This window comes from Carettochelys insculpta, chromosome 2, assembly GCF_033958435.1.
Source record: "Carettochelys insculpta isolate YL-2023 chromosome 2, ASM3395843v1, whole genome shotgun sequence".
NCBI classification, from domain to species: Eukaryota; Metazoa; Chordata; order Testudines; family Carettochelyidae; genus Carettochelys; species Carettochelys insculpta.
Window position 1 is genome coordinate 97,814,940 of NC_134138.1, and position 24,947 is coordinate 97,839,886.

General features: G+C 38.9%; 1 protein-coding gene across 3 annotated transcripts in view; it reads right to left on the reverse strand.

Moving 5' to 3' along the window:
• Positions 1–24,947, reverse strand: part of PIEZO2 (piezo type mechanosensitive ion channel component 2) — a 443,043-nt gene that overhangs the window by 49,299 nt on the left and 368,797 nt on the right. For 2 of the 3 annotated variants that reach the window (XM_074987458.1, XM_074987459.1), the window contains exons 27-33: positions 24,052–24,148; positions 20,652–20,811; positions 16,068–16,157; positions 12,931–13,052; positions 11,706–11,777; positions 6,627–6,730; positions 2,863–2,974 (exon numbers count right to left, since the gene is read on the reverse strand). In XM_074987458.1, coding sequence (XP_074843559.1) covers positions 2,863–2,974; positions 6,627–6,730; positions 11,706–11,777; positions 12,931–13,052; positions 16,068–16,157; positions 20,652–20,811; positions 24,052–24,148 — 757 coding nt within the window. Of the gene's footprint in view, positions 1–2,862; positions 2,975–5,416; positions 5,516–6,626; positions 6,731–11,705; positions 11,778–12,930; positions 13,053–16,067; positions 16,158–20,651; positions 20,812–24,051; positions 24,149–24,947 lie in introns of all 3 variants that reach the window. The other variant, XM_074987460.1, reaches the window with a different exon arrangement.

Genomic DNA, 24,947 nt, shown 5'->3' on the forward strand with positions numbered 1-24,947 from the left:
GATTTCAACTGAGTTATACCTGTTTGCATTTGCTGAAGATCTAGTGTTAAAAGCGGGCTTGTTAATCTTCTAGAAACTCTAACCAGCTAACATGCTTTTTTAAAAAAGGTATTTTTGCCTCTAATTCATTAAGTTCCAATTCTTCCATGCTGAGTGAGAGCAAACAAATTAAATCAGCATGAAGTTGGACCTAACTGGCTGAAACAAAGCAAAAGTGTTGTTTTGAATCCATCTTGTGCCGTTTCATTTAAGTGTAAGTGGAACAGTCATCATAGTTCAGATACTTGCCATTAAAAATCATATACAGTAAAAACTCAGTTATCTAGCACCCGGATAACCAGCACATCCTGTTAACTGACATGCCACAGGCCAGCTACTTGGCCTGGGTCGGTTATCCAGCCAGGGCTGGCAGAGCAGGGCTGGTTGCCTGGCCAGGTAGCAGAGCAGGGCAATCCGCCACTAGCTTGAACAACCAACACATTTTATTATCTGGCATCCCTGGTTCCCCAGGGATGTTGTATAATAAAGCTTGTACTGTACATACTTATGAGGTGTCAAAGAAGTGATTCATACCTGTTGTACCTTCAGTGACAAAAGAGAAATTAAGGTGGTACTGGAGAGAGGGAATTCTACTGTAACTGCTTCAGAATTAATGTTTCTTTCTAATACACACTGGTAAAAATATTTCTGACGAGTATTTCTTTCTTTTTTTTTAATGCAGCAAAAGCTCAACAGTTGCAAATCACTTGCAAACTAAACACCCCAGAGTACATAAACAATTTTGTGTTGCTAAGAAAAGAATGTTACATTTGAATGTTTTTTCTTTCCTGCCTCCCAAATGCACTGTGATTTCAACTACTGCCAAAAATATGTGACTCTGCTTCAATAACATATATTTCACAAAAACTGAGAAATAATTCTTGACCTTTCATCCTTCTGTGCCAAAACAGCAGTGACAGCAGCTGGAGCTCCAGGCCCTTTGAAAGGCTGGGCAATTGCCCCCTTTACCCTCCCCTCCCCCTCTGTTGGGAGGTCTGATGGTTAGTCATGGAAATGCAGGGCTAGAAAGGATCTTCAGTGGTCATCAAGCACAGCCCAAAACACTGAGGTAGGCACAGGTAAACCTAGATCATCCCTGTCAGGTGTTTTTTCCAACTAGATCTTAGAAACAGCCAACGACAAGGATTTCACATCCCTATTCCAGAGTTTAACTACACTTAAAAAGTTTTCCAAATACCTAACCTAAATCTTTCTTCCTGAAGATTAAATCCATTATTTCTTGTCCTTTCAGTGGACACAGAACAGATGATCCCCATCCACATTATAACAGAGCTTAACATACTTCTAGACTTACCAGGTCACTCTTCAGTCTTTTTTTTTTTTTTAAAGCCTAACCCTATCCTGTTTTCGAGTGTCATGTTTTCTAAATCTTTTATCTTTTTTGCTGCTCTCCTCTCAAATTTGCCCATATCTTTTTTAGAGGATGGTACTCAAAAATGGACATACTATTCCAGCTGGGGTCACATAAGCAGAGTAGAACAAGAATTCCCCACACCTTACATTGGACATTCCTGTTAATACACCTCCGAGGTAGACGTGTCATGTTTGACAATGTATCACATTACTTGCTTGTATTTAATTTGTGAGCCACTATAATTTTTGCTAATTTTATTAATCGTACTCTAAACTCAATTAACCCAAGTCACTAAAAAATATATTGACTATTACTGGACTAAGGACTGACCTGCTGAGATCTTACTGGATATATCCTCCCAGTTTCACAGTGAACAATTGGTAAGTATGGGTTTTCAACCAATTGTGCACCCATTTTAAAGTAAATTCATCTAGACCACATTTCCCTAATTTATCTAACAAACGTCTTACTAAAATAAAAATAAATTACAAATCCACACCTTCCCAATCATTCACGAGGCCAATAACCACGTCAAGGAAGAACATTAAGTTGGCTTGATACAGTTTGTTTCTGACAAATCCATGCTGACTTTTCCTTAAAAATCTTATTATCCTCCAGTTTACAAATCACTTGCTTACTAATTTGTTTCAGTATCTTCCCAGGTGTCAAAATTTGGCTAACCAAATCTATAATTCACTGGGTTCCCTTTGTGCCTCATTGTAAAGATATGTACTAGGTTTGTCATTCTCCAGTCCTCTGGGACTTCACCCATTCTTCAGCTAGTTCTTTAAGTCCATTAAGATGAATTTTGTCAGGCTCAGCTAATCTGCATACATCCAAGGTATCTAAATATTCTTTAACCTGTTCTGTCCTTATTTTGGCATGAGATCCTCCCTCCTTGCTGTTACATTAACCTGGTCGTGATGAATCTTTTTAGTGGAGACTGAAGCAAAAGAGACTTTAAACACAACTGCACTCTTGATGGCATAAAATAATTAGCTATCCTGTCCCGCGAAGTAGAAGACCTACATTCTCTGTAGTGTCTGAATATTTTTTTTTGGAACTTCTCGTTACCTACTAGCTCTTTGAATCTGAATCCTAGCCTTTAATCTGACAGCTCCATGGAAGTCACGATTCCCCTTTCCCTTGTAATCTCTTCTAGTATGGATCACTGTGTTCTGACCTCCACTACAGCTGTCCTTTGTAAGAGGTGAGCACAGTAAACAGTGTATCCATGTACAGACACAAGGTAAACTCATTTCAGGTCACAAATTCTCTCTGTGGCCAACCATTAGAAACACCACAAAGCACACTTGCCACTTCCCTGAAAGAACTGAGACCACTCTGTAATGGTATGGTTACCTGCTACTCCAGGGACAGAAAGAAAATGAGTTTTGGCTATGTTTGTTTAAAGGGGACCCCCAAAGACCATTTAAAAGCATACACACCATCCCCGGATCCTTTTCGCTTTCGTTTGTCTTGCTTCCCAAACTTTTTCTTTTCCTTGCGCCTCTGTCGAAGTGCAGTTTTAGGATCAGTAATCCAGGCCTGATAAACGAACTGGAGGGAACACACTTATTTATTTCAAAGTTCTTCATGTTTTGAAAGTAAACAGAGAAGTGAGCCACATACAGAAATCCCTGTTTAGCGTAATCACATTTACATCCCCAGGCTAGGCAAACATTTTGAACCAAAGTCCAAACATCTTCCCTGAAAATGTGCTGAGTCTTCTTGCGCTAATTTTGTTAGCGTGAAACCAAATATGCAAAAGCTTGAGGGTGAACCAAGTTGCACAAGAACCCACAAAAATTAATGTCATGAGAATTAAATTTGGGATTTAACACAGTACTATGCCTCACTTCTCCTAATTCTCTCTAATTTATATTTTATTTTATCAGCACTAAAGTAAGATGCAGTTGAAAGAGAAACTTCAACAGCAGGTGTTATGGTCAGGAATCTAAAATAGCAAAAATTCCCATTAATATTTTAGTACTAGTACTTATGGTGGCAAATTTCATATATTTTATGGGACTGTCTTTTCATCTGACAATTTCAGACAGAAGTTTAATAGTCTAGGAACATTCTACAACTAAGAGCCAGGAACTCCTCAGGTTTTGAATCCTCATTTTGACAATAAACTTCTTGTGTTGGCTTGGGTAAGTCACTTGAGCTTTTTGCCTCAAGAGTCTCTATCTGTAAAATGGTAATAATAATACTTACCTGTGTCCATGGGATCTCACATGGATCAATTAGCTAACAGTCCAAACCCTGCTCACCCTATTCAAATTAATCTGATTTCCCTGAGTGAGTGAGCAGGAGTTTGTCCAGTATTTATTAAGTAGTATTACCGTGTTGCAGTAGTTTGGATAGCTCTACCGAGGGTGTAGGGGAAGATTACTGAAGAAGGCAGTCATTTTTTAACCCTAACACAACATGAGACAGGAACTAAAGACATTAAATACACTTTCATAGCAATTTGAGAAAAAAAGATGTGTGTTTATTTTTTATGATTTTCATTAGAAATTAAAATAATTTGAAACTGGAATTCATCATTTCTAGTCAACAGAAATTGTTAAGCAGGGAGCACAGGGTTTCATGCACAAGGAGAACAATAAAGCTGATCAATGCGAGCATGCACACAACATGAACACACCTGAATCTCAGGGAAGCTGGAATCATACACTAGAGGAGATGACATTATATCAGCTCCCTTTTTTGCTTTTTTCTATTTTATGAACAGAATCGCTTAGATATTCCAAATGCAATTTAAGAACTTTCACAAAATGGGCTTGCCACTGAATTTACAGAAAAAGAAATCTTCAGACTGGTTCTGATGTGTGATAAAAAGACAATGTGCTATTCGCGGAAAACTTTCACTTAGTTAATTACTAACTGGAAGGGGGAACCAATCTGGTACAGTAGGGAAGCTGATCTCCTTCCTCATCTCTTAAGCTCCACTGTTTTTACGAGGCTGCTTTGTCCAATGCAGAGAGTGTGAAAAATGTCTTGGCATAAAAAAAAAACAAAACAAAACAAAACGAAAAAAAAAAACCAAAGAGGATTCTCTGCTTTTTAAGCAGAGTGTGCTAATGGAGGACAAGCTAGAGGTATGTTTATCCAATTTTAATAAGGATTTGTTCTAATATATCACCTTGGTACCCATAGATAAGGCGCTGTCAAAGTCTGCCATTGAATAGCTTGCAATCATACTGTAAACAGAGAAGAGCACAGAGGTGATGGAATGGACTGTGATAGTATGGGAAAGGAAGAATGACGAAAAGAAATGAAATGAATAAATTGACTATAATTCTAATTACATTAAATGACGGTATTTCAGCTTCTGTCAGGTAAATATGTATCTTATTTTAGAATTGAAAGTACTCAACTACACTTAACATGCAAGAACTTTTAGCCTTATGGGCTGGGCTGGGCTGGGCTGGGCTAGTTAATTAATAACGCATCTAGTGCTGATTCTAAAGTATTTTATCATGTCATGTATATGAAGTGCATTACCAGGAGTGCTATAAAAGGCTGCAATGTGCTAAATATATTCGAGGAAGACAAAAGAAAATGCTAAGGATGCACAGATCTAATTTATGATGATTTAGAGCAGGAAAATCAAGTGCTAGAACAAGAAATTTGCAACAGAATGTATGTTTTGTTAGCTTACTTTAAAAGTCTTACCAGCTTTCTGAGAGACAAACACACAGTTATAGATGCATGCAACTGGATGTGACCCTCTTACTATGCCTTAGGCATTAATATAAAAAGAAAACCAAAATTTGGATCTGCATTTTCTCTCTGACATCATAGTTAAAACAAGACAGACATCTAATTGTCGTTTGCGCACTTTAAATAGTTCTCATGGTAACATTTAACACCTAAAAACCTCCTCAGACAGTTCATACAAGAGGGAAAATGCAGACAAGGGCCGTTGAGTTCATTATGCCAGATTATGATGTAATGAGGCCACATGCTGCACACTAGTGAAATGGCAAGTACCTTTGCTGCTCTAATTAAATACTGAAGAATAGTTTTTGGCAGTTTAATGATAGACTTTGGCAAGGCTAAAATGGCTGAAGCAAATTTCCCAATAGCTCTCTACAAAGAAGGATAAAGGAAGAGTAATTAGTAGGGAAAAAAAGGAAAAATATTAATTAAAAAGTTATCTTTCATATGACTGTAATTATATAATTTTTATTAAAGAGTTTACATTAATAGAAAACAATGTGACAAAAAGACAATGTGTGCCCTTCGCTGTAAACTTTCAGTTAGACAACTGAGCTTTTGTATTAGCCTAATAACTAAAATGAGTATAGAAAACATTATTTCTAAATTCATAAATGGGTGCACTAGTGAATGAGCAAGTTAATAAGGGTAACAGTATAATCCCGTAACAGATGATAGTTGGAGGCATTTTATGGCAAATGTAAGGCCTTACGGCAAATATAAGACATTTTATGGCAATTAAAATTTATTATTTAGCAAGGTCTAAAACAGCAAATCTACTGTTAGTAATCATGCTAAGGTTACACACATAAATAGTGATGGAAGTTGTACAGAATGTGGAAAGCTGACCAAACAGCTGACAAGCTCCTCAAAAGCTAATGTACTTTTCTGCCTCAACCCAACTCTCTGACAAAAATACACAGTATTAAGAGCCATAATCCGTCTTTAGGTCTCCTGTGCACAACTGGAGATGTGTGCATGGACCAAAGGCCTTACATGGTCACAGTTCCTAGCTAAAGGTAGGAGCCTGTACTATAGAAAATAAGGATTTTGGTCTTGACAGAAGGAAAAACAAAGAACAATGTCAAATTTTTGAGAATTTAAATGTAGGCTTTCTTTTTTTAAAAGCTAAACATTTGGTGCCATGTAATATTAAATAGATTAAAACTAATTACATTTCATAATGCAGAAAGAAAAGGAGTACAAACTTCCCCTGTAATTAAAACACACACACTCTTCATGTACAAGTGAATAAAGATTTGACTAAGTACAGTCCTTTCTTGAATTACAGGAATTTGGCAATCCTTCAGGCAACATTGCATTTTAAATAGACAAGAACACTCATTATTGAACACGCCTTACATCAGCTTCAAACATTAAAGCTGTGTTTACTTTATCCATGAGAGATTATGCTATGCGATAGCTATGTCTTGACTCTAGCTCTCTCAGAACTTCATCAGACAAGAACATTACTATGAAGTACCTGGAATGCAGATCTTCTCCGAGGTTCTTCATCATCCTTTTTTTCATCCTCCTCCTCTTCTTCACTATCAGTCTCAAATAAATAATAATCTCCACTTCTGACCACTAAATGAAACATGAAATATTTGCTTACTTTTGGTTAAAACAAAAAGGGGAGGGGGGAGAAAAAAAAAGAGCTCTCGTCTGAGTTGAGCCAAAGATGTATAAATAACCAGCCAGTCATTAACGGACTCCAAAGCAGAAGTGGAAATAGAAAAGAAACTAGAGATGAATAGGACTCAGTGTCAGACGGATTATTTGGTGTTAGAATATGAGAGACTTTGGGCATGACAGCAATAAAAATAAGCTAAGTAAACATCACTGCAAAGAGAACAGGGCTGGTAAAATGTAAAGAAAAAAGCTTGAGGTAGACCAAGTTACTATGTTAAAAATTTGACAGGAACTTGATAAATAATTGAATCTAAATGTATCCAGGACTGATGGTTGTTTTCATTTTGATAGAGAGCAAAATCATCTTAGCAGGTAAGATAATGATTTTACATAAATTGTATAACTGGACAAAAAGCACAGAACTGCTTTTTTTTTAAATGCTGAGGCATCTCTTAAACTACATGATAGGTAGAGCTGAGCTATTGTTTTCTTCAGACATTGAAACTTTGATGAGGTAAAGGAAAACCGTGGCTTGTTTAAAATGAATCACTTTAATATTATTAAACAGGATCACAAATGAGGTTTTGCCCATGGATTGAGAAAGACTCTGAAACATTCATACATTAAAGATGCAGAGTGAATCAAGTGGGCCTTATATCCTTGAACAGAAACATTATTTTGGTATGTAATAAGATAATAGGCCTGAGCAAGGGAAACAAAAGAAATAAAAAATAAAATGATGAGCAAGAGAAATAAACAAAGTCACAGTATTACATTTGGCAGTGAGTAATGGAAAAATAATACCTGCACATAAATGGAAAGACTTTAAAGGAATAGTTATTTAGACTAAATATCACAGTCACTCAAGACATATGGAACAAAGTACATTTACAGTATATAAAAACTGTACATTTAACCCTCATTATAAAACTCTAGAAAAATAAAAGTAACTTCAATGCTTCTCAATCAGACCTGACAATCTGTGTTCAGATGAATGCTAATACATCATATTAAATCTGAAACTGGAGATAAAATTTTCCAGTTCTCTATTCAAACATATACATCACGTAAACTGCCATTATAAAAAGAGGCAGTCATCTCTGTTGAGGTGTACCTCTGTACCTGTGCAGCTCTCCATTTACATCAGTGAGACTCTGGGCTTAAGAATCCACCTGAATCTATCTGCATTGTCTTCAGAATTGGGGTCACAAACACAGAGTAATAGAAAAATGTTGAAACAAGTTACAACATGTCACACAGGCCTCTATGACATTAACAATAGAAGCTTACAGAGATGTTCATCACTTAAGGCCCCTAACCTGGAGTTCTTTGACCAGGAAAATTCCATTTGCGGATAATGGAAATTGTTCCCACAGACAGGTCAGCAAGATGAGATCTACAGTCTGTGTGATATTTAAGGCTTAATATATTGCTTGGCATGAACTGCCATGCAGTAAGTAGTACAAGCACCTCCCTATTGTGCTGCAGTATTGTGCAAATTCTCTCTCACAGCTGTGTGCACCAAGCATATCTGAAGATATGCTAACATAACAAAGCATTCCTCTAACAGCTAATAAGGAATGGATTAAATGAAAAAAGAAAGTATGACCAAACACGACTCCCACACACTGACAGGTACACTTCTGGGGAACAGAGAGAACATTCACTCAATAAGAGGATTTTTAAAACATTTATAAAATAAAATAAAGGATAGGCAGATGTGTCCCACGAATCTACTCACACCTCTCTCCTTCCCATTGAGGAAGGGGATTTTGTGACAGCTTTCCTCTTTTTCCCATGCACACGGAGAGCTCCGCACACATGTGAGGATTTGCAAGGGAGGACGGGTCAGGTCAAGACAGAAGTGGCACTGGGGTTGTGGCAACTGTACTATTTGCTTTTCCCCACCCACATGCAATAGTGAGAATCTCCAGTTGAGAGTTACCAGGATAGCTGGGAGCTCTGTCAGCATCATGCCTTAAGCACGGGGATTTAGAGTTAACAGATAAGCGATCTCTCTGCAGTGGGCTGTGGCACCTGTCGATTCGGGGTCAGGAGGTCTGGAGGAACACTGCCTCCCTCCGTGGAACAACGAGGGAGACATTTCCATGAGGGAAATGTCACAGATGTTTCTCATCTACTTCTCAGTGTGTGACCAGAAGGTAGCTGAGCGCATACCAATACACACTGAATGAAAAGGAAACATAGGCTACATCTACAGTGGAACGAAACCTTGAAATAGCCATGCAAATGGCCATTTCAAAGACTACTAATGAGATGCTGAAATGCATGTTCAGCCCCTCATTAGCATGCTGCCGGCCACAGCTCTTCTGCTGATAGGAATAGGAGGATTTCAAAGTTGGCAGGGTCCTTTCGAAAAGGACCCCTGTCTGGACGAGCCATGCGGGAGCGAAACGTGACAATTTCGAAGAGCTGTGGCTGGCGGCATGCTAATGAGGCCCTGAACATGCATTTCAGCACCTCACTAGTAATCTTCGAAATGGCCATTTGGATGGCCATTTCCAAGTTTTGTTCCAGCATAGACATGGCCATAGTCTAACTAGACTGGAACAAACATCGAACTCCAATAGTCCAGGTTCCCCAACAGAAGTAAATACACCTGATGCCACAAGCCACACCAAAAAGGAAATGTCTTTCGCTCTTTATGGAAAGGGTCACAGAAATACTGCAAAGTATATACAAATAGTGGCCCACGGATAAGATCTTCATTTTATTCAGCAGTCACATCCTAATTGTGATATTAACCCTGCAAACCCTTACTGCGGTAAGTCCTGTGTTGTCCTCTGTTTCAGTGGATGTGGCAGGCAAGCAACAACTGTCAAGCTACATAATGCTTTCCAAAAGTTTCTGCATCATTGCAATAAATAATTTAAATAATAAATAATGCTCAAGGCACGTTGTTCTCTATGTATAATGAGGGTGAAATGAATCAGAAATTGCTGAAATCAAGACCTCCTTTGGGTAGTTCTCCATTTACTACAAAACCAATGTGTGGCTTAAGACAGACCATATCCAATTCCTTCCAAAACATATTGTAGTTTAAAACAGTAAGAAAAAAACAGCTGCTAATTGCAGCTTGTTTTTGTTGTTGCTTTAAATCATACCGAGATGACAAAAAGTAAGCTTTTGAAAAAGGATAGGTCTCTCAAATATTATGCTTTTTAGAAACAAAGACATCGGCACAGTTTACTTGTGACTTGACAGAAATGGGCATGTAATATAAAATACTGTTGTCAAGAAAATGGACACACAAAATAGAGAATTGGACTCAAGAGAGTATAACAGATGTCAGGAAGGGAAAAAACAAGCAACTCTTGGTGCAAGACTGAAAGTAAAAAATGAAATGTTTCAGTTTATTTGCACTCTCATTAATACCATACCCTTGTGACCTAGCCAGTACTGACCGTTATGACATACATGACATCAGTTATCTCAGAATTGGACAAATGATTCTAGGCAATTAATTGTCAGACATTGTGATCTTCTGACTTATAAGGGGTGTAAATTAGAGTAAAACTGTCTGTGGATTATCATGTCAGCTGCATTTAGTTTTTGAGGAGTAAGGGGGCTTTGAAGTTGCCCCAGCACTTTGAAGTACCGGCGGGTGAGCCATGGCTAGACGCGTGCCAGTACTCCAAAGTTTTAAACTTCGAAGTTGCCACCAAGGGGGGGAGGGGCACGGAGGGAGGCAGGGGGAGTGGGGAATTTGCTTACTGAATTGCTGCCTATGCACTAGCAAATTTTCTAGTCTAGTCTAATTAGCAAATTTTCTTGTTCAGCACCAGTCAGGTCCCAAGGGTGCCAGATGAGAGAAGTTCAACACTTATTTATTATACAGTTTTGATATTTTTAAAATAATATTTAAATAGGGGAGTCTTTAGATTTTAAAGAGGTGTAACCTGAAGTTTTCTCAGATGCACAGAATAGAGGCATTTTTGCGCCTACTTCAATGAAATAATGAATGTAATTTTTTGGTGAGGAGGGCTCTGTGGAAAGATGTAATGTGAGGAAGAAACTGAAAAGAGTAGAACTTTTCACCAGCATTAGTATTATTATTAGTATTATTATTATTGTAAACATTTTGCTTGAATGGTTCTCTCACCAACAAGGTCAGACACTTTGGAAGACAAGCTTCACTGGCAGTATTTGTTCATATCTAAGAAGCATGAACACATTTCTATGCCTCACATTTAAATGTTTTTACTCGTACAAGGTGCGGTTGTCATGAGACTTCAGTCTAACTCTGTGCCCAGTGAAGCCAGCAGTAAATCTCCAGTTGACTTAAGTGGGAACTGACAGAGTTAGGCAAATTTTCAACACATACCACCATCAATGTTCAGAGGATTACAGAGGGTCCCATCCTACAGCTCTTATTCAGGCTAACTTCTCATGAATATAATTGATTAGTATGATTTGTGAGGATATTTCCATGCATTTGGCAAGATCCCATTTCTAGGTGAAGGCCATAGTGATCCAGGCATGAGATGACAATTTGTGAACCGTCTACAGTATTTTTGAAAAATGAAACTAGTAAGCTCCAACAATGGATGCATCATTAATCAGCATTGACAAAGCTTCCCTCTCAAATTTAAAACCATTTAATTATCTTTTTGGAGGCTTCCCCTTCTGTGTGTGTGTGAGATAGATTCCTTGGGTTCATGTTTTTCTTTGACTTGATATCACTGCAAAATGAAATACCTAGGATGCATGTTATGTACAAATGGAGAATGTTGCTTATTTGGCCCCTTGAGGTTTAATGTAAAATCACTGGTTTACATAAATTAAGCACTCTATCAAGTCACAGTCAAAAAACCATGCATAAAACAAACAAGTTGTGGCAATGCCTTCATTCTGGTCAAGGATATAAGGGGTAAATCCATGTATTTGTAAGATGATTGAGAAAACCTACTGGAAGCATGATCAACCCAAGGCCGCCACCACAGCTTTTTTTTGCCCTTGGTTTTCTCTTTGTCTGCTTCTCCTAAAATAAAATATGGCCAAATATTAATTTTACAAAATGAGAAACACATTTGTACATTTTGTTTAATCACCTTTTTCAATAGATCTAAACTGCATAAACACATCAGATTTCACCTCTACTAAAAATACTCTGAAAGAATAATATTCGTGTTTTAAGAGGTAGCACAGAATGCTAATGATCTTACACAGAAATTGAAAATACAAACTCCAAGTACAATAACAAAATTTACACGTTTTAACTATATGCCTGTGTGTATGTATATATTTTTCTTTGAAACCAGACGTATGGTTTACTTATAGTAGAAAGAAATTATCACTATGCAGACATGCATTACACACTGATAGATTCAATTGATTTTCCAGAAAACAAAAGTTTATATATAAAATTTTATCATCCAAAAACGCATAAAACTTGCTTGCAAATGCTATAAACTTGATTTGGAAACACAGTTTCTATTAATCATTGATGACATTAAGGTTTGGAAAAATAATAATTTGTTAATACTCTTCATTTGTTATTTGTTAATCCATTATTTGTTAACACGCTGCAAAATAAAAATGAATTCATAAAAACAAAACTGTAAATGCACATTTCAAGCCTAATAACTTTTTATCTAAAAAGTTCAGCCCCACTTAGGTAGGACTGGAAACAATGATACTGTATGTTATTTTAATCAATTGTTTATCAAACAAAAACAAAAGATACTTGTGTATTTCAATTGTTTCAAATCACTCAATAGCTAAGAAAAGGGTGCTTGAAAAAATCATAGGTCTCTTTCTGAAATACCACAAATTCTGATAATTAAATCTATTGCTCAAAAAAAGATCTGTTATTCAGCGCCTGGCTGAAAGAGAGAAATTTAACTTCAGAATTGTCTGTTTACTTCTAAGCTAATCATTTTCTCCAAATGGATGTATAAACCTCAGATATTTATCTGGATGAACCAAGCTTTAAAATTTCAAAGGGGTAGTAGCCATGTTAGTCAGTTTCAGCAAAAAGTGGAAGTGGAAATCGATAACCTTTAAAATGGTATTCCAGTAATAATGGCCATGACAGCAATATTCCCCATCCCCCCTCCAGTCCGTAAACATTAAGCACGCAGAGCTCCTAACATTCGGCTCCAATTTATAGCATGGTAACATGTTAAAGGTACCTTCATCATCTTCTTCAGAAGCCTTTTGAATGTCTTGCCCTTCTATTGATTCTTGGTTCATGCTCAGCATTCTTTCTTTACCCTTTTTGTATTTTTGTTGCCTAGCTTTGATGCGGTCCATCCTAGCAAACAGGATACCATATTCAGACCTTCACCTCTTTGGACTCACAAAGAAACACAAACTTTAAAGCGTATATTAGTCATATGCATACTCTCTCGCTTTCAACATGTCATTTCAGCCATGTGTGCATGGGTGTCCAAACAGGAAATTCCAGACAGGATTTTAATAGATTTTGATCTGCCTCTGCTGTCTCCATATAAGAGTATCTACTCTCCACAGACATTCATTAATCTCTCATTAAAAAGGTAGAGAAGGAGCCCTGGAGATGAGCTCTACACGGCCCTGTGAGATAGACCAGAATTGAATCTGGTCCCTGGAGTCTCACTCCTTAGACTGGCAGGGTTTCAGTGCGCTGTGCAGAGAGATTACACAGCATGCAGACTTGGAGCGGTTTGTGTGATGTAGCTGCTCTAGCAGATTCACTTTCAGGTCAAACCTATAATTATGTGACGATGGCTACACTGAGTTCCACCTGCAGGAGTTTGATTTAGTGCATCTAGTAGGGACTCAACAACTCAACCGGATACCCCTCGCTGTCACTGTTGCCAGGAGTAAGGGAAGTTGACAGGAGAGCTTCTCCTGGTGACCTATTGCAGTGCAGCTGTGCTGGAAATTTGATTTAAGGTGGGTTGACTCCAGCTATGCAGTTCTCGTAGCTGGTGTTGTGTATCTTAGGTCCAATTTCTTTTGTAGTGTAGACCTGCCTTAAGTGGTCACTTTTTTTCAGGGGGAAAACGTCTAACAGTAGGTCACAACACAGAATGTTGATATTCAAATCTTCCTTAGTACAAGCAAACACCCACTTTACTCTATGTTTACAGTATAAAAATCCAGGCTTGGTCCTGCTATTCAGGCTCTGTCCTGTACGAGGCCCAGCACGGGCCACAATGCTGTAGAAGGAGATCTAAGGGAAAATCTGGCTCAGAACTATGCAGAATTTCTCTTGACAACTTCAACAACTCAGGAGACGTGTGTGTGGTGCTACCACCTTCAAGGGGTGCAGCGTAGTCTCTCAATGCCCCCCCCCCCCATGGATCCAGCTCCTTTATGAGTGCAGGGACATCCATTTTGTTGAACTGGAGAGCATGAGGTGTAGGGCCTAAGGCTATTGGTTGTGTCGGGGGTTTATTATGTCCTTGTTCCTATGAGCTTGTGCAGCTGTCTCCACTAATTGATCCTCAGTAAGGCACTGATCCAAAGGCCACAGAAACCAGTGGCAGTTTTTTGACTCATTTCACTAGGTTTTGCATCAGACCTTTACAGATCCAAATTTTACAATAAATAAATAACTGAAACAACTCATTGAGAATCAACAGGCTCAAAAATTCTAGTGCCCAAAAGCATTGAAAAACTTCATTTGATGGATCTGACCATTTGCTAGAAACCAATTCTTTTCAGTCTTCTGCTGCAGTATAGTACATCTTCAGTTATATAGTGCAATAGATGATCAGATGGCTCTTCCTCTGTTTTAACTGCTGCTGAAATTTCTCTGAGTCAATCACACTAGCACAGTTGTTTTTCTTTTCCTGCAGTGTAGGCAGTTTTCTACTTTCTATCCAGACTATACAACACTTAGGTATTGATGTGTATAATCAAATAAAATCTAACAAAACATCCTTGGCTTTGTTTTGGGTGAGCTCAGACTTATTACAAACCCAATCCAATGATTTTTAAATACGGTATATTGGATTTTTGTTTGTTTTTATGTAACATGAGCACTGTGACATCAAACATGTCTATGTAGAGTTAAAACAATGCACACTTTCCACCCAGACATTTCTTTCTTTACAGTTGATATTCCCCCAAACGCAGCTACAACATCTGCAGCACTTTACCCAAAAGAAAAGATTTCCTTGAGGGGACTGGCCACAGAGGAAAACTCTGTGATGACCTCAGTCAGGCAGATGTGGACCTAACGGTAGTGGGTTAGGAGAAATGGAAGTGAATGTTTTGGCATGTTAGAACAGATAGCACTTTTTGCGTTTTGGGAAACACTGCAGGGAGACAGGGATTGTGAGAGGAGAACATAAGCTAGATGTTATAGAAACTGAGTGGCGGGTTGGCTTTATAGAAGAGAGGATTTTCCACACACAGTGGTATGAAAGAAAATATTTTCAGTCAAGACAAAATAGATTCTCATCCTAGGCAAAAGAAGCACAAATGGAACAAAAGAATCTACACACAACAAAAGTTACTATGAATAAAGACTCAGGAGGTGAAATCCTGATCAAATTGCTAAAGGCTGTGGGGTAAGAGTTGTAATTCCTTAGCCAGCTCAGAACCACAGCTTTGCTGACTAGCCCCAGCTGCTGTTGTACTTTTGTTTTTAACCATATCCTGTCTCTCAAGGTCCCCACTTACAAGAAGATTTGATTCCTCTGACCATCCCCGTTATTAGTATTTTCAAATGGAAAAACAAAATTATATTTTAGTGAGGTAGTCTCCTAAAGACAGAGACCATGCTGCCACATAGCTAAATTGATAAGCAATGAAATAATTAACAAGGTGGGAATTTAAATAACCATACTCATATTTCCAAGGTAAAAAACCCACCTTGAAACTAGTGACAGTTTTTGTTTTTATTTACAGAAAAGGGCTATTTATAGTATACTTTCAGGCTTTCTACAGACTAAGGAAGTTAATATAGCACTGATTTGCACCATGATCACATTTTTAAGGTCATCTGAACAACCATTAGTAATAGAAAGAGAGATTTAATTTTTAAAATGAAAACTTAGATCCTTTGGCCTAATTGTGTAGCAAAGGGTGGCTTCTGCATTCACAGACAGGTAGAATACATGAAAGCTCTCAATTTACAGAATAGATTTTCTATAATCAAGAAATTATATTTAAAAAACCAAGCCATTGAAGCTCTTGTTTAGTTGTGTGTAATGATATGCAGAGACTTTGAAAACGGAAGACTAGAAAATGCAGAAAAAATCCCCTACAGACTCACAGAAAAGGGTTAATATGGTGTAGAATAGAAATAAGAAGTGAGATAAATAATAAACCATACTGTCTCTTCAACTGATCCATTGATTTTTTCTCTTCTTCAATTCTTGCCTTTACTGCCTTGACAATTGTGGCCTGGAACAGTTCAGCACCTCTATGGAGGAAACAGGGGAAAACATAACACTACTATGTTTCTAGATTTCCTTGATGGAAAATTAAAACACACAGTGAAGCTTATTGCATAAACTACTTAACTAGTCTAAGACAAAAAACTACCATCAGAAAGCCACTACAGAAATAATGAACAATCATAGCATAATAATTAGTTTGTTTTCTGGCAACCATTGCCAGACCTTAGGCCAAATCCTGCAGTCGCTACTTAACCATTGAGTTACAGCAGCCATTACCCAGGTGCCTGGATTCACATAATCAAAGACTCAGAATCAAAGCCTGAATAAGAACTTCTTGCACAACTGCAGAATTTGACACTTACAGACATGACCCTATGGCTTGCATTAAATTCTCTTGTCTAGCATGGACAGAGCACGTGTTGAGTTATGCCTGTCTAGGCCTCAGTGAGCACAGCATGTGCTCCGTGCTCAGAACATAAAACACCATGATACAAATACATATAGCTCCTCAATGAGTACATGTTCCAAGTCCAATCTGGAGGCATAACTAAGCCTTTGTTAGTTAGGGATAACAAAATGATTAAAGTTATTTTACAAGCCAGCAGCATGTACCAGTTTAAACTATTCCTTGATACATATCTTGTGTATCACCAGTATTTTTCACGTGCCTACACTAAATTTTATTGGCCATCGTGTTGCCCAGTTGCTTAGCTGTGCCAAGTCCTTTCAAAGCCTGCTGCACTTAGCCAACTTCCATGTTGGTTCCTGCTCTGTTTTCTGTTTATCAACCAGGTTTTGATCCATGACAAAGCTTTACTGCTCACTCCATGACTACTGAGGCTACGTCTACTCTCTGAGATAAATTCGAATTTAAGGCAGTTAGCTTGATATTACATCATCGCTGTCTTCACTGTAAATGCCATTAGCTCAGTTTAGGGAGCACCAATATCGATATCATAACACCATGGAAACTGTCTGAGTCTAATCTGAATTTAAAAGTCTGAATGAAGGCCAGTGTGGAAGCACCACATCTTAAAATCGAATTCATTAGCCTCCACTGGTATCTCTTATGTATCCCACAACACCCCACAGTGTTCTGCTCTGGCCACCTCCACCTCCACTGCTCTCCTGGTGTGCAGATATTAGGTAACAGGAAACCTGCGAATTTGAATTCGGCACCAGGAAGCCTATGGCTGTGGGGTCATGCTCGTATGAGAGGCTGAGAAACACCTTTTTTCTCAGCACTGTGAGAGCATCTTCCCATTCAAAATAGCCCCAACGCAGATTTCATGGTTCTGTCTCTACCTCCGCTAGCTGAGCACTGAGGTCTGAAGAAGTGAATTAACTCACGAAAGCTCATGCTCTAAACTTTTCTGTTAGTCTATAAGGTGCCACAGGACCCTTCGTTGCTAGCTGAGCACTGGGATTTTCTTCTTCCAGCGCTGGTGCCAACCTGTACCCTACTGCACCACATGGCAGCTAAGCTGTGGGGGTTGTGCTTGCATAAGAAGCCGAGAAAGTTCTTTTCTGTGATTTACATTTGTGCAGAAGCCTCTCTTCCCTCCTCCACAGGCATTATGCAGTCAAGGTCTTTCCTGCACCCACCCACATCACGTGGCTAGCCCCCAACCCAGTAAAAGGGCCTACCTGCTATTCAGTGCAGACCATGCTGCCAGGCAGCACCACATCCTGGCTTGTGCATGGGGAGGGCTCCAAGGGTGGGAAAGATTTTCTGGGGCTTGCTGCCAGGGGGACCATTTCAACTGGCTCTGCAGCCACAAACCCCACATCCCCACACTGAAAAATATTTTGAGGGGCTTACAGCTGCTGTGGAGATCATTTCAACTGGCCCTGCAGACACCGTCCACCCCCGCCCAAACAGACTTTCAGGTAAAATTTCAACTGGCCCATCATCCTCCAATCCACCCAAACCCCCCACCCATGGGATGATGGGGTCTGACATCCTGACAGTCAGTTGGTGCTGCCCCCCAACCTGAGTACCACCGCTTGTTGAAATTTGGCAAGCCCCATCACCCTTGTTGGACAACTCTGTGTAGTGAAGTGGGAAGTCAAAAATCTTTTTCCTAATCTTTTCTATCCTTCTCTTTCTTCAAGCTTTGGCCCCCTTAATGCAGGAAAAAGTGTGTGGAGGGCCAGTTAAGAGGACACAGACACCTTGCTGCACTTTAAGATCATTGCAGGCACCTGTTTCTTTTTGTAACATTTTTGATATTTCATTTATAAATTATAGAGATTTCAGACTCACCCTGTTTTGGAAGCTCAAAATCTTTTTCCTAACCCCTTAACACAGGGAAGAAGGGGTGCAGGGCCAGCTGAGAAGACACAGAGTGCTGAGTGATCCCAGGGCAGACAAGTTGTGTAATGGACTGGAAAGCCAAAAACCCTGACTCAAAAAATTTCTCCTTTCAAAACCTTTACTATCGCACTCTTTCTTCAAGGAAGTTGGGACAGTGGCTGGAGGGTCAGTTGAGAAGACTCAACCACCAGTTGTTTTTTGGTAAAATCTTTGATAATTCAGTTACAGCTACAGTTATAAAAACCAATTCAGTTATAGAAGCAAGAGATTTCAGTTAAATTGGTGATCTTTGTTAATGCCCTACTTTTCTTTCCTTCCTGCTGGAAAAATGGCCATTTGCTTTCCATGGGAGGGGAATAAAGGCAATGCAATGTGGGAAGATGACATCACATACCCACAACCACTTGTGGGGCTTTTTTTTCCCATGCTGCACCAGCAAAAAATACCCAGAACACTACGGGATTGAGAGAACTGTGGGATATGTTCCCACAATGCAGTGCTGCAGCAGTTGATGTTTGGTAATTGAGTGTAGTAGCGATAATTCAACTTTGTGGGGAGCCTGTGGAGAGGTGAGGATACTCCAATTTGAATTTATAAAACACAGTGTTACAAAGTTGATTTTAATAAATACGAATTTATCTCAGTGTAGATGTAGCCTTAGTTTTTCCATCAAAAGTCTCTTATGAGGAACTTTTTCAAGGGTAGTTTGAAAGTCAAAATAAATTATGTTTATTGTACCTCTTTCAGTTGCTGCTGACTCTCAGAGTTTTAGTGCATTAGAGGCCTTTACAAAGGCCATACTTGTTTGTCAACATTTCAATGTGCAGACACTGAGGCTACGTCTACATTAGAGAGTTTTGCAGACAAAATGGGGGTTCTGTAGACAAAATTCACAGAGGGTCTATACACAAAATGTGTTTTGTCAACAGAAATGTCAACAAAAAAGCTGCGTAGATGCTCCAGGGGCCCTTTTGTCAACAGAGCAGATCAAAAGATCGACCTGCTTTTATGTGTAGAAGTGATCTGTTGACAGAAGTTTTGTCCAGACATTGCTTCTGACAGTAACATCTGTAGACAGATACTTCTAGAGTAGTTGTAGTCTTACCATATTTTTTAAATTAAATTTTCAACCAGTTTATCAGGAATCAAAATGAGCCTCTCATATGTGTAATTCTCAGGATAACCACATGCACTTAAAAAAAAAGAGATACAATGCTGGCATGTTGTGTAGCAGATGATGTTAATAGGATGTGTATATTGTTCATAGCAACTTAACCACTTCATTCTTAAATTCCTACAGACTCTTGGATGAATACCATCTGGCTTTGGAGACATATTGCAATTGTCCTACTGACAATTTAATCTTCTCTGGTCTGGACTGCGTACTTCATAATGTTAACTGTGGAATGAAGATTGGCTCAGGTCACCAAGTTTGGATCCAAATCTAAACTTTCCCCCAAGCTCAAGAACGTTTAGACCTCAGATTTTTGTGAGGCCAGGGCTTAAGTATGAAGCTCAGCTGTACCGGGCAAGTACATGGCACCTATCAGACTATCTCAGTGCCTTATCCCAGTAACATAACTGAGACATGAGGAAGTAGTATCCTCATTTTTACAGTTGAGGAATTAAACAAGTAGGTAGTTTAAGTGACATGCCCAACCCCACACAGCCAGAAGCAGGAACTAAATCAAGATCTCCCATTCCACTAGATCATCCTTTTATTCTCCATGTAAACATTTGCAACTTGGCAGAGTGGGGCAGGGGAGGACACTTGTTATTATCCAAGATTTTGGTTTGAGCTAGCTTTACTCTAAACATACAATGGCAATGAACACATCATTACATCCTGAATTGTCTGAGTTGTATAAGAAAAGGAAAAGACCACAGAGACAGTTCCAAAATGAAGCATGAGCAGCCTTGGGCGTATTTGGTGAAATCCAACAAAGTGCAGAGAGTTGAGGGTCTGCTTCAGAGGTGGACAATATGAGCAGCCCAACAGAATCCCCTTTTAAAAAAAGAAATATGTTTGCAATTTTTATTTGCTATGGATTGTGGAGTAGTCAGACTTACACCAATGTGTCTGGAGCTTGGGTTCATCAGAGGCTTTTTTAGCAATCCTCAGTATAAATAATAAGAAGAAAATAAGCCAGTAATGAAGCATCTGAATTGAATCAGTTTCAGTTTTTACACTGAATATTACCTGGATGCCAAAATTTGTGAAGCTTTTATGTCAGCAACCACATGTAGGAAATAGTAGCTCATGAAGACTCTTCTTTGCAGCAGCAGAAAAGCAAAGCATATACTGTCCCAAATGATTCCTGCCTCACCGCTAGGCAATTTACAGTCTCCAGTTTCTTTAGCTTATAAAAACAAAACAGAAATCACTAGTATAAGGACTTCATCTTCTTAAATATGTAATCATAGCTCCATGAAGTATTCTGTCCAATGGAAATAACCAGCCCTCTGAAAAGATTTTTGGGCCTCAAAGTTTTTTTGTTTCTTTTAAATAACTGAAAGATTCAATTCCATCTGATGTATGCTGAATTTTATTTTTCATATAGGGCATGTGGCAAGTAGCTGATGCTATTATTGTGACTCACTCATTTTCCTTCCTGTGATGGGTCTTGCCTCTATTTTTGGTCATTGACAGTTTTGCTGGCGTCTGGGTGGGTAAGGGAAGCAGAGCAAGGAAGAGACCTGGACCCATTCTCTACTCTTGGGTTCCAGCCCAGGGGCCCTAAGGACAGTGGCTAAATGCTTAATGTAAGAATGGCCATACTGTGTCAGACCAAAGGTCTATCTAGCCTAGTATCCTGTCTTCACACAGTGGCTAATGCCAGGTGCCCCAGAAGGAATGAACAGAACAAGTAATCATCAAGTGATCTATCCTTTTATCCAGTCCCAGTTCCAGTATCTACAGCCATGATTTTGTAGACATCAATCCAGTCATGATTTTATAGACATCAATCATACCCCCCTCATAGTTGATTGTTTTCCAAGGGGAATAGTCCCATTCTTATTAATCTCTGTTCACATAGAAACTATTCCATATACCCCCTAATCTTTATTTATTTTTTAATCCTCTTCTGAGCTTTTTCCAGTTCCAAAATATCTTTTTTTTGAGATGGAACGACCACATCTGTATGCAGTATTCAAGGAAGTGGGCGTACCATGGGTTTATATAGAGGCAATATGATTTTTTGTCTTATTATCTAGCCCTTTCTTAATGATTCCAAACATTCTGTTTGGTTTTTTGACCGACACTGCAAATTGAGTGGATGTTTTCAGAAAACTATTCACAATAACTCCAAGATCTCTCTCGAGTTGTAACTGCTAATTTAGATCCTGTTATTTTTTATGTATAGTTAGAATTATGTTTTCCCATGTACATTTTTCTGCATTTATCAACATTACATTTTATCTGCCATTTTGTTGCCCAGTCTCTCATGTTTTAGTTTGGAGAGATCATTTTATAGCTCTTTGCACTATGCCTGGGACTTACCTTGAATAGCTTTGTATCTTCAGCAAATTTTGTCACCTCTCTGTTTATACCTTTCTCCAGATCACTTACAAATATGTTAAATGGAACTGGTCCCAGAACAGACCACTGGGAGACACTACCATTTACCTCTCTCCATTCTGAAAACTGACTGACTATACCTTGCCAAAGGCTTTCTGAAAATCTAAGCACACTATATCCACTGGATCCCCCTTGCCCATATGTTGACCTCAATTCTAATTGATGAGTGCTCATCTATAATTCTGACAATATTTTTCTTTTCTATAGCTACAACCAGTTTGCCTGGTACTGAAATCAGGCTTACTTTACTATTACATTTTGAGTTTTTAGATGGCTGTTCTTCAAACTCTTTTTTGGCCTTCCTATATTTTTACATCTCACTTGCCAGAGTTTGTTATTATTTTCCTCGCTAGGATTATTTCCTCACTTTATGAACAATGTCTTTTGCCACTCATTGCTTCCTTGACTTTGCTGTTTAGCCATGGTGGTACTTTTTTGGTTTTCTATGTCGTAGTAATTTGGGGTATACAGTTACATTTTTTTTTTTAAATCTGTAGTATGCTTGAAGCTGTGATTCCTTCCCAAGGATAGCCACTTTAGCTTCTCAGGCTTCCTGCCCCCTCGCCTGTTGGGCTGGCTTTCTCTTGGTCCTCTGGAGAGTCCTTTGGCTCTGCTACTGGTCCCTTCTCCTGGGCAACAGGAATACTACTCCAATCTACAGTCAGCTCTTCTTTCCTTCTCGGGTGTGACCAAAGTAGGGGCTTTTAATTAGGTCTCTGGCAGGGCTTTAATTTGGCTCCAGGTGCACGAATTAACCTGTAGTTATTTTTTCCTAGTCCACAGGGAATAAGGCTCTGATCATCCTGGGACTCATATACCTCCCCATCTTCCATTCCCCTGAGACCAGGGCAGAAATTTGGCTGAGGGGGTTTCCTGCGACTGTGGGGCCTATTTCTGACTTTGCTATATAGGCAGAGTTTTTCTGGCAGCATCTTCCGGCTCCTTTGAGGAGCAGTGGGGGCTGTCTGGGGTTTTCTGCTTGGGTCCTTACTTTTGTCTCTTTGTCCCTCATACCTGCCCTTGTTATTCTTCCTCATTGTCCCCCGTAATTTTTTGAGCCCTAGGACTTGTGGATCCTTCCCCAAAGGCTGGGGGAGGGTCCTGTAGTGAGCTCATACTCATCCACTTCCCAGAATCCAATGTGACCACTCTTGTGCTATCCCCTAGCCCTGCTGTATCACAGAAGTTATTTTTGGATATCACAGAAGTAAATCTGGGCTTTGTGTGCCCAAAGCATCGACGCCACCTGCAAAGCTAGCTAGCTTTGGGGAATCTGGACAGTACTCTGGAATGAGAGGCTGGGTAAAGCGGCTTGTGTATTAAGGCTGGCTCGCTCTAAAATCAGGGAAACCTGCCTAGCAGCCCTTGAAATCTGTGCTCCAAGTTGGAGTTTCAAAACTGGCAACATGAATGCTCTTAATTTTTACAAGCCCCTGAGAAGTTTCTGCTGTCACTCAACTTTTGCATAATCATGACTATACTGTATTGAATTTTATTTGGTGACCTGCCTCTGTATATCCTTTATCTTCCTTTTCTCCAACTCATCCTATTTTGATCAGGAAAAAAAAAATTTGAAACTGAAAACAACTGTGGAGCAGAATTGCTAGGTAGGACAAAGATTCAGCTATTAAAATCTCACTGAATTTTATGTTCTCTTTTACGGTAAAAAAAAACCAAAAAAAACCCAACCTTTAAAACCCCCCAACATTTGTAAATTTCTGGGCACAGACATTACATGGATAGGTTAAAACATATCGGTGTATGTAATCTTTTGTTAAATACTGTTTGTTTATTTTTAATTATCATCATGGTGTATACCACAGATACCACTCAGTTTTATATTGTATATTATGTTGGTCTACTAATATTCTCGACCATACCTATTTAGTTTGAATTATATAATATGATATCAAGATACCAAGTCATGAAAAGAAAAACATTGTCTGTGATTTTGAAAGGCACCTAAAACCTTTCTTTATAAGAAAAGCATTGGGGGGAAAAAAAGTCTTGCTGTACTTACGATAACGGTATCCTTTAACTGTACAAGCCAGGCTAAATGCTTGAATCAACCAGCAACTGTTTTTAATTAATGACTCAATGTAGCCACATGCTCCTATCTGAAAATCAATAAAGACAGACATATGAAGCCTAGAAACAAGAATATTGACACATCTGATTATTATTGTCACAGTTTTAGGGCAGCCGTATCTTTATGCTCCTTTCTGTTTTCCCTTTCTACATGAAAAACATACCAAATCTATTCAAATTCTATTCAAATTTGATGCAAGTTTGAGGCTGTCATGGGACAGAAGGTCTCATCTATCTGCTGGATCAGAAAGAAGGTATGGTCTCTGGAAACCCAGCATGAGCCTGTACATGGGAACCACTTTGGGCAGTGATTTGTCTCACCTTATTTAGACTCAGCCCAGGTCTACATTTGACCTGAAAGTTGATCCTATTTACACAACTCCAGCTATGACAACTGTGAAGCTGGAATCGACTTATCTAGCCATCATCAATCAGGGAAGTTGACAGGAGAAACTCTTCTGTCGACCTCTCTGACTCCTCATGATAATGAGGAGTACAAGATTGACTGTTGATTTCATGTGTTCCCACCAGAAAAGCAAAATCAAAACCGGAAGATCGACCCTCACCAGGGTCGATCTCCAGTAAGTGTGGATGTAACCTCAGTGATTCACCACAATAACATCCATCATTTTTAGTGCTTGGAATAGCTGTGGTAACCTGCCCTCCTGGAATAGAACACAAATCTTATAGAAGTTATTCATAGGTTTAATACAATAGTCCCCAAAGATATTGCAGGATGTTGCAACATCTGTCATGGTTATATAAAAATGCGACTGCTAAGAGTTACATGCCTGCATTATGAATAAAATGAAAGAGGCTAAATAGAGA